This window comes from Coptis chinensis, chromosome 5 (genome assembly GCF_015680905.1).
Source record: "Coptis chinensis isolate HL-2020 chromosome 5, ASM1568090v1, whole genome shotgun sequence".
Taxonomy (NCBI): Eukaryota; Viridiplantae; Streptophyta; class Magnoliopsida; order Ranunculales; family Ranunculaceae; genus Coptis; species Coptis chinensis.
This window is the reverse complement of record NC_141460.1, coordinates 5,942,831-5,953,637: the sequence shown is the minus strand read 5'-3', so window position 1 is coordinate 5,953,637 and position 10,807 is coordinate 5,942,831. Positions and strand designations below refer to the sequence as shown.

Genomic DNA, 10,807 nt, shown 5'->3' with positions numbered 1-10,807 from the left:
GTCTAAGATGCACTATAGCCCTAATAAGTGCACTATGAGCCTAAGCGATAAAATTAGACTGTATGCGTCAATTTAGTTCGTATTAAATATTACCAAAAAGGCTTATGACTTAAGTTCACATTTGTATACAACCCACATTTTAATATAGTTTTGAAATAACATTTTTTAAACATAATATAAAAATATATATAATAATAAAATATGTAAAGTTGCAGACCTGTTTGTAATATTTTAACTATAAATTCCACATACGTTGATAAATAGTAACAGATAAATAATAGTTCGGTTAATACAAATTTTATTGTTCCAATTATTTGATTATCCTTCCATCAAAACTTAATGATTCAGTAAGTACAAGTTTATACATCAACAAAAATGTCTTAATAAATAAACCAATGACACATTTTCATTAAAAAATTAAACTCAACCACAATTAAATGGGTTAATAGACTTTATTATGGGCTATGTCTAAGATGCACTATAGCCCTAAGAAGTGCACTATGGACCTAAGCGATAAAATTGGATTGTATGTGGTCAATTTAGTTCGTATTACAGATTACCAAATGGGCTTATCACTTAACTCCACATTTGTATACAACCCATATTTTAATATAGTTTCGAAGTAATATTTTTTATACATAAAAATCATATAAAAACGGCCCCGTTCGATGAACGGGTCCAAAAATCTAGTGGAATCTAATTAGTAACACAAGAGGAAAGTAATTATGCAACTTTAATCTAATAGGTCCACATCTTAAGTGGAAAATGCATTCCTCCGAAAAAATGCTGTATACGAAATCACAATTTTTTAAAGCAAAGATGACTTCACAATATATGAAATGAAGTAGGATGATGTGATTAGGAAAAGTACCTGGACTGTTGAACTAGTGAAACAACAGTGAACCATAAACTAGACATGGTTCTGTCACTTGTGTGTGTGTGAAAAGTGGTAAACTATTACTTATACACAAAGGGAAAAAGAAGTGAGAAGAATGTAGTATACCACATGTCAGAGAAACAAATAGAGAACATTCCTAGTCTTCTTGGCTGACATGAAAACGCTTAAGCTTCAATCTCAATTCTTCCTCGTCATTGCAATCCTTGTTTCCTTGCTCCTCACCGTTTTGTTGTTTACTTCCCCTTCAGGGTGGTTCATTTCATCTAAAGGCCCGAGCCTACTAGGAGATCTCTTAAATTCTGCATTTACCTCATCAATGCCTTCATCAGAGAGACATAATTTCCATTGAAATTCAGCATTATGATTCAGGCTTCTGTATCACAGCCTTTGCCCCAGCCCTCTTCCAACTTTACGGCATATGAACTTCTTGTGACCTTCCAATGCCTTGCCAATCAGAAAAGCGCTCCCATCATTTAGCTCATTCTCAGAGTTTCAGACAAGTTGAGCTTGGTAAGCAACTGGTTTGACACAATAGAAGCAGTCAAAGCAGCACAGCTTCATCTGTGATTTCGTTTCCAGTGATCTCCAGACTCCAGTACTTCAAGTGATGAGCAGATACGTTAAGAGCATTTGCAATAGCAAGTATCCCATCATCTTCAAGATTAAGGTAGCTCGGGTCACAATAAGATCTGCAGTAGATGAAAGAGGTCGACTGTGAGCTACACCAGCCTCCACTCCAAAACATATTGCCCCTCGGACAAAACTTCTACAAACCAACACATGTTTAAGTGCCTCAATGAAGGTAACTCCTTCAGAGCCCACTTCCTCATAGTAGAGCAACAAAAATCTTCCAACGCAGGAGAACGGTTTACAACCACAGAAATCCCTCGTGCAGCTTCCTCAGAGATTCCATCATTCATCAAATAGAGCTTCCTCAGACTATTCTGGGTTTTCAGGAGAACCCCAAATGCCCTAACGGCTAACACCCTTCTCACCCAAGGCATTTTTTGAGAGATCCAGAGATATTAACATAAAACCTTCCAGAGCTGATAAGAAGGTATTGATTACTTCTAGTTATTCTGCTTCCAGGCTTCCCACAATAAAGTCTGATAAGTCTACTTCCAGCAATTGATCCTTACCGGACAGTAAGATGGGCTCTGCAACACGAGCTGCTCCTATCAGAAAGCTTCTTTTGCTGAAACAAATCTTACTGTATGAAGTCCCCTTCTCAGCTAATGATCTCAGGAGGTACTCAACTTCTGCTGGCTCAATAAAATCCTTCCGACCTCAAGATATATCAAAAAGTGTATTACGTGTACAAACTACAAAGGACGATATCAGGTATCAAAACATCTGTATCCTCAGCTCCTTGGCAACTTAGAACTATAAGCATAAGCTTACTGGACTCACTGCATAAACTGATTTGCAGAATTTCCATCACCATCAGATTTCCTCTCATACTGCTCACCAGTAGCTTTTGTGGCATATGTGTTCATTTTTTAAAGCATTTTCCATATCCCTTCATTGCTTAGGTGGCAGTACTTCTTGGAGAAAATGGATGGTGTTAAACAAATACTTCGTAATCCGCTCCCCGAACAACAGTCTGGAACTGTCTAGGTGGCAAAAGTTTAATTGAAAATTGATGTTGTTGTGTTGTTCATGCTCCTGCAAACAAGTATTTGAGAGTGAGTTATTGGCCCTCGGAAACAAGCAGAAATGCTAAGTGCCATTGGTACAATTAGTTTCTTATATGAAGATACAGAAAAGGCATAGTGTTATTCCATTTCTTTAACTTCAAGTCGTTATGGTTCTGCACAGTAAATTGTCCACAGCTTAAGCAAGTCTAATTTTTAAAAGAAAAAAAAAAAGTAATTATATTATAGTTAATGGAGAAGAAAGTTTGGAGAGAAAAGAGAGAAAAAGAGGATATAGCCTTACTTAGTTCGACCCTGTATCACTATATATATATATATAAGAAAATATCAGGGTTTAACATAATAGAATTCGGAAAAAATGTGGTCCTTAAATCCCCTCGGGAGATGTCCTCTTAGAACTCTAACTTACACAGTGTTAACCTCATAAACTGCGTTCTAGGAGTGACAACGAAGCAAAACACGATATATACACAACGCATTAAAATGGTCAGGCTACCTTGACAGCTCTATATGACTTCCAGAATTGACTTCAGTACTCAAAACTGGACTTGCACGCCGAGTTAATGTATGTTTTTATTTGGATTTGATCTCCTCACCGTGCAAAAAATGAGCTCATCTTGATGTGTCTAACATCGTCACAAACCGTGTTTAAGTTTGCGACTAATGTAACCGCCCACAATCTTTCAATTTTGCAAACGACTTTTGACAATGCTGGACATATTGCAATGAGCTATTTTTTGTGGACACACATCCATGATAGGAACATAATGTCCCAAGAAATCAGCCATTAACTCATTGTGTAGGTCCACTTTTAGGTAGGGGTGTCAATTTGGGATGTCATGTTGGGGAGGGGTGTCAGGGTAGCCTGACCTACAAGGCGTAGCCTCAATTTTTACTTTTACTTCTCTTAATACGATAACAGTAGATAGTAAATTGCAAAAGTTTTCGCGCAAACAATTGCATGAATACATAAGTAGGACATAGGGAAATAGAATATACTTTAAGTATTTGTTTTTCTTATTTAACTTCACAATTAACCAAATCAATTGTCAAACACTTCTTCTAAACCTCGAGAAACACTTTTAATACGTATAATGAGTATCAAAAACATGACTTCGATCGGGAGCTTGACAATTGACATCAAGCATGAACTCTATATTGCTTTTTACTCAATAAATTACCTACAATCAGACAGTTGTTAACACAATTGACAGAGAAGTTATTTAACCTTTCTGAACTATCCAGATATGAGGTATCATACCCAATAACACATGCTAGAATAAACAAAATATCATGCAATATAACAACAAACATAACAAAAAATATTAAATGCAATGTAATCTGGTCAAAACTTGTGTGGGGTAAGCTTGTTATTCCCAAGCATTCTCTCTGCAAATGGCAACTACTTTCTGGAAGCTTGTCTACACAGGATAATTGGTCAACAAAGGTATTCGGCAGCACTCTTGTTGTAGTCTTTGTGGTCTGCACAATGAGAATTCTGGCATCTATTCTTTGATTTCCCTTACACTAGAATAATCTGGCAGGGGGTGAAAGCCAAAATTGGCATGGGTCCTCTTGGTTCCTCCTCAAATAATGAATGGCCCAAGATCCTGCAAACTTGCAAGAACAACAGCCCTGAAGTTGAAATCAAGAGAGCTTACTTGTGTGCAACTGTGTGTGCTATATGGCAGTAGAGGACTTAAATATATTCAAGGGTACATTAGGACCCCCTCAACTGGTTTTAGCTTAGCTCCTTGAAGACATGGAAATGTACACAATGAACCAGGTAAAAGTACTTGACAGCATCAGTGCAAGAGTATTCATAGACAGGTTAGGGATACACAAACATTACACAACTTGCCATTTGATGTGCAACGTGTACGGAAAATATTATGACGAAGCCATGACATAGGATCCTGCTTAACAACTGGAGTGATTAAAGAACGGCGTACAATCAACATGGGACAACCGGAATCTGCGGGAGTCAAAGTTCCACAAATCTCAGTGGGTTCTGCCTCTAGAAGAGTGAGATGCTCCTCATCCTGTGTTAAACCAACGCGCTTGCATTTAGGGCAGTCGCTGCGAACATGTCCAATCTCCTTGCACTCGTAGCATGTAGCAGGACCCAGTCTAGTAGGAGGGGGTGGTTTAGAAGAAGAGGCAACAGGAGTGGCACTAGCAGTAGTGGAATGAGAAGAGCAGAGCAATTCTTCAACTTTGAGGGCATATTTAATGGCGTCAGACATATCATAAATATCCTTGAAAGCTAATTCCTCTCGAATTGAGTTCCGTAAACCATTTAAATATCTCCAAACTTTTTGATCTACGGACTCAGACAAGTCAGCTCGAGTACACAGCAAAAAAAACTCCTCAGTATATGCAGTCATAATTTGAAGTCTCTGTTTCAAGTTCTGAAGACGCATGAACAAATCCCTTTCATAGTCATAAGGAATAAATTTTTTCTTTAACTCACGGCGCATCTTGTTCCATGTAGTAATTTTGTGACGGCCTGCCTGTTCACGAGTTAATTGTAATTCATCCCACCAAACAAGTGCATAACCCGCTAATTTAGTAGTCACCAATTTAACACACTTGGGATTCATCATGTTCTTATAATGAAAGACTTTCTCAATCTTAGTCAACCAATCCACAAAGCCATCAGCCTTTAATTTGCCATCAAATTCAGGCAAATCTAAACGTATATCGCCCATTTGAGTTTTCTCCAAAATTCGCAAAAGACGATTAATATCAAAATTACCTACATTATTTTGCCAATTGTGGTGTTGCCCGCGCCTTTGGTTTTTATTATTGTGGTTACCATGATGCGGTGGAGAAGGACCAGATGAAGAATTTGAAGGATTTGGCAGATCAAAAGCAGGAGCGCTACGGCGTGGTTGGCGGCGATTTCGTTGCAGTGTACTTGGTGGAGAATCAGACGAATCATGGTCTTGGGCTGGACCATGGTTGGGACATCAATGGGGCTAGTGGTATGACCTATTATTAAAAACATGGGCTTGACCTGCTGGCCCATTAGTATTTTGTTTTTGGGCCCGATGGGGAAGTGCACGACCAGGAAGGAGTTCATCTTTTTCCCGTCGAACATCTCTTCCTAGTTTCTCTTCTGTGTGTTGTCTTCCTCGCCTCCCTTGCTGATTTTGGCCACCACCTTGCTGATTTCTACCTTGACGGTGAGGTAGATGATTATTTTGTAGTTGGGAATCATCTCTTTGTTGTTGTTGTTGACGAACTCGAAGTGGTGAGTGAGGAAGTTTATCACTACTTTTTTGATAGTAGATCTGAGTTTCCAAGGCCTTGCCGTGAAAAGGATTAATGGGAGGAAGATAACGCCGATCTTTTCGAATAGGAGATAATGGGGTCAAAGGTGATTCCTCTCTGTTGGGAATGTCTATTTGTTACTGTTTGGGGTTGTGAGAAACACCCAAATCGACAACTTTAGAATTGGAAGTTGAAGCTAAGGAGTTATGATGCGAGGGTGCATGATGGCGACGATGCGAGAGTAGAGGAAGTGAGGAACTTGACGAATTAGCTGAGTCAATATCAAGATTGGAGTCTTGGGCAGGTAAGTTGTCATCTGCTACCTTCTCAATCCCTAAAGTCTGCTCAATGTCAATTGCTTTTGCTTTGCCTTTCTGATTTTGCATCATCTATTGCATATCCAAAATCACGTCTTCTACTCGATTCAGCCTTGTATTAACTCCGGGAGGTCTACCACGACCTCGTTCTTGATTTGCCATAGCAAAATAACCAAGAAAGTTGTTGAAATCTGATACCAATTTAATGTATCTTTGTCGCGGAAGCAAGAACAATAGATACACAATGTATAAAAATACCCAAAACTAGGGTTTAATGAATAAAAACGAATTTCATAAATTCAATCTAATAATAAATCAAGTCTGCTCATCTTTTGTTTACAATGGTATTTATAAACAATCAATGAAACCTAAATAGAAACCAAACTCTATTCCTAAATCCTAACTAGAAACCAAATAGGAAACCAAACTCTATTCCTAAATCCTAATTAGAAACCAAATAGGAAACCAAACTCTATTCCTAAATAATAGAAATATGTAAGCATGTGCGTGGCACATGCTAATCATCATGTGTCCTCACATCACAGAGTGAACAAGGTTAGAGAACCGGTGGTTTGTCAATGGAAGAAACCAGCTGCTGGCACGTTCAACCTCAACACTGATGGAGCTGTAAATGCCAATAGTTGTGGTTTTGCAGAAACAGCTAGGGATCATGTTGGTAGTGTTGTGTTTGCTTGTAGTGGATGCAACAGGGACAAGTCCATTCTGCACCAGGAACTACTTTCAACTGAAGCAGAAGTTGATGGGTTTTGAAGGTTGGCATAAGAAGGGTTCAGGTAAGTTCAGACTCTATACTTGCTGTGCACATTGTCAATGGAATTACCCAGTCCCCTTGGAATTGTCAGAACTCAGAACACTGTTAGGTCCATCTTCTTGAAGAAGGAACAGATGGAGTGGTGTAATGTAAGTTACTGCTACAGAGAGACAAATCGAGCAGCGGACTACTTAGCGAAATGTGATGATGGGTATCCTGTTATGTATTTCACACCACCTTTAGATGCATCTCTTGACACTCGTAAAAGAGAATGCTGTTGGAAACATTATGTAGGATTTTAATTAATCAGTGCAGGTAGGGTCCAACCCCATAACAATTCAAAAAACGAAAAAACAACAAACATAATCACTAGTTTACCTACCTACCGTACTTAAATATGAAATGACAATTTCTCCTATAATTTACTGTTAACAATAGGGTACTGTTACCTATTTACTTGAATAAGAAAATCTGTGGCAATTCCCACAAGAACATAGCCTGAATAATATGTTATATATAAACTACTGAGCATAAACAATTTTTTCTGTTCGCTGTTATGTGCGTTTGTGCTTGTGGTGTGTAACATGGTTCCATACATTATACCTTTATGGATCACTGCCACAATTTCTCTATCAACATGGCTTGGAATCATAAATGACTTCAAAGTTGAAGCTTACCTGATTTAGTTGATCACCAATAGTCTCCACAAGAGCATAACCCATCTATAAACTGATGAAACCGCTTCGAGTCCCTTACCACAATCTCTCGATTGACAATCTTTGAAATAAACTTAATAGCAGTATGACAATCGCCACAAACCCTAAGGTTCTTTAAGACCTGAATTGTTGACCCGGGAACAGTATTCATAATTCCAAACACAACTGCCAGCTTCTCACTGTGTACGAGCAAGACCGTTTCCTTCTCTTCCTGATCAACATCGTGAAGAACTGATGTTGTGTCAGGCACATAACCAGCAGCCTGCATCTTAATGGATAATTTCTCCATGTACCTATAAATCTCTTTGTGTTGAGGATGGTCTTTGTCACCAACCAAAAATACATGAACTCTACCTTTTGCTTCTACCAAACTGAATCCAGGTGGTTTAACGAGCCCATGGCTCTTCATGAAAATTCTCATCCTCTCCACATCTTTCCACCTCCCTGCATCAGCATATATGTTGGAGAGCAGGACATAATAACCGCAGTTGTTTGGGTCTAATTCGAACAATTTCTTCGCAGAGATTTCTCCTAGGTCCACATTTTTATAAACTCTACAAGCACCAAGAAGAGCACCCCAGACGACAGAGTCAGGTCTGACCTTCATTTTCTTGATCAAGTTATAGGCCTCATCCAAACAACCAGCTCGTCCGAGAAGATCAACCATGCATCCATAATGCTCAACTCCAGGTTCTATATGAAACTCTTGACTCATTGTGTGAAACCAATGCCGCCCTTCTTCCAAAAGACCTGCGTGGCTGCAAGCAGCTAGAACTGACACGAATGTTATGTAATTTGGCTTCACACCTTCCCTTTGCATCAAATGCAACACTTCAAGAGCTTCTTTGGCATGTCCGTGCATGCCATAGCCTGAAATCATGGCAGTCCACGACTTGACATTCTTTTCCTTCATGCAGTTGAATACCTTTCTTGCCATTTCTACTCTCCCACATTTACAATACATGTCAATAACTGAAGTACCAACAAACACATTGTCCTCCAGATCTGTTTTGATCACCTGTGGAAAAGACAAGTTTTTGGCTGAATTGGACGAGGTCAAACCTTTCACGCATATGATAATTATCTCTCTCATGTTGCCTAAATACTTGAAGTGAGTATTGAGTGGAACTTTCTAAAATATGAATATCAGAGTATCAGTTCTTATTTACTAACGCTAGTTGCAGACATCGTAAAAGACTAATATATATCTACTGAAAAATTAAACTGGCCTTATCATGAATAAATGAACGTACCTGATCATGTATGCACTTCCCTAGCTGCAAAGCACCAGCATGAGAACAGGCCAATAACACAGCAGACAGAGTAACCTCATTATACTCCACTTCTCTCTCAATCACCATTGCATAAAACGCCTCTAAGGCCTCCATCGACAAACCATTCTGCGCATAAATAGCAATCATAGAGTTCCAAGAAACCACATCTCTCTCACCTATCCCATCAAAAACTTTCCTAGCAATACTCACATTACCACACTTAGCATAAGCATCAATCAAAGTATTCCCAACGCCCAATTCTCCCTCAAATCCACTTTTTATCAAAAGCCCATGAACCCCTCTCGTAATACCCTTCCCCGAAACACGAGAACAAGCCGATAAAACTGAAACCAATGCAATTGAATCAACACTCACACTATCTTCCCTCAAAAACTCCTTAAATAACACCAATGCTTCATACCCATTATCATTCTGTACATACCCAGTAAACATCGACGTCCACGTAACAATATTCCTCTGAGTAATTTCATCAAACAGTTTCCTAGCATCACCTAAAACCCCACATTTTGAGTACATGTCTATTAAAGCAGAAGAAACAAACAAATCTGATTCATACCCAAACACCAAAGCTTGTTGGTGAGTTTGTTTTCCTGAAAGAATATCTAAAAGAGCTGAACATGATTTAACGGTACAAGGAAAGGTTGAACGGTTAGGAATGAGAGATAGTTTTCTCAATGAAGCAAAAGCTCGAAGTGCTTCGAGGGAATTGCGACTACGTGCTAACTCAGCTATGACTCTGTTCCATGAATACACACATGTTTTGTCTACATATTTGTTGAACAACGTTTTCAGGTTTGCATTATTAGTGGGAAAATGCAAATTTTTTGTCGTAGCTAAAAAATTCATTGAAACTTTGGCGCCAAGACTTGTTTTTTTGTTTTTTTGGACAATTTTAATTTTAAAAAGTGGTTAAAGCCGATTGGGCCTAAATGTTTACGGGCTCAACAGTATTCAGAATTCCAGACACATATGATGATTGATGTTCAATTCAGACTGCAGATAGAATTTATTTGGGTCACCTATATTTTTGGACACAGCCGACATGGACAATGACTAGAATAATTTCGATAATGAATAGCTTCCAGACAAGGCCATGTGTTCTGTCAAGTCTGTGCTATATATACTGTTCTAGACTTAATAATAGCTTCTAGTTAGTCAAATCTTCTAGGAGGAGGGGATTTTAATTGGGTGATCTTGGACATACCCAACAAAACATTTCCATACTCTATAACTAACAATTTTTTTTTGTTATACTCCAATAACTGTCATAAATCTAATAATATTTTCCAAATAATTTGGGGTATTTCCCAAACAGAAAATTAGTTTAGAGGAGTTAGTTATAAATATTTAGTAGTCCTAAGACTCCTCTTAAATTTGTTTAGAATTTAATACCCCAATTTGACTAGAATATGGAACTAACCACCTGTTATCCAATTTTACGGGAATAGGCGAAAAATATCCTCACTTGGAAATTTAGTGGGATACAAAACAAAAATTGAATTTCACACAAAAAATTCACTTATAACTACTGCCCGCCTTCACATTTAAAATGCATATAATGAAAAGAGGCATCTAGGGTGCATCGAAAGTGTATGAGCGAGGGAAAAACCAAGAGCTTGTGCCATAAGATGCTTAAAAAATACAGAAAAATGAAAAAACTAAAAATATTATGCCTCCAAAATGGAGGCATTTGACACTAGTCGTTAAGTCTAAACTCCAAACCACTAGACACTAAACCCAAAATCTTTATAAACTAGACCCTAAGCCTAAACCCTAAATCTTAAGACACTAAACCCTAACCCCTATAAACTAGACCCTAAGCCTAAAGCCTAAATCTTAAGACACTAAACCCTAATCCCTATATCCTAAATTTATAAA

The 10,807-nt window shown here is 38.3% G+C and overlaps 1 protein-coding gene across 1 annotated transcript; it reads right to left on the bottom strand.

Moving 5' to 3' along the window:
- Positions 1-741: 741 nt before the first annotated feature.
- Positions 742-10,098, bottom strand: LOC147496407 (Tetratricopeptide repeat (TPR)-like superfamily protein). Its single transcript, XM_086559436.1, has 3 exons — positions 8,888-10,098; positions 7,596-8,652; positions 742-2,563 (listed from the first exon to the last, which is right to left on the bottom strand). Exons 1-2 carry the CDS (start codon positions 9,773-9,775, stop codon positions 7,609-7,611), a joined length of 1,932 nt encoding a protein of 643 aa, XP_086415562.1. The 5' UTR covers positions 9,776-10,098; the 3' UTR covers positions 742-2,563; positions 7,596-7,608.
- Between the last annotated feature and the right edge of the window lie 709 nt (positions 10,099-10,807).

Bases quoted from the DNA above. Each gene is read 5' to 3' on its own strand.
- LOC147496407 (XM_086559436.1), bottom strand. From the start codon at position 9,775: ATGAATTTTTTAGCTACGACAAAAAATTTGCATTTTCCCACTAATAAT. The intron at 8,653-8,887 runs GTACGTTCATTT...TCTTTTCCACAG, and splicing joins GGAAGTGCATACATGATCAG to GTGATCAAAACAGATCTGGA.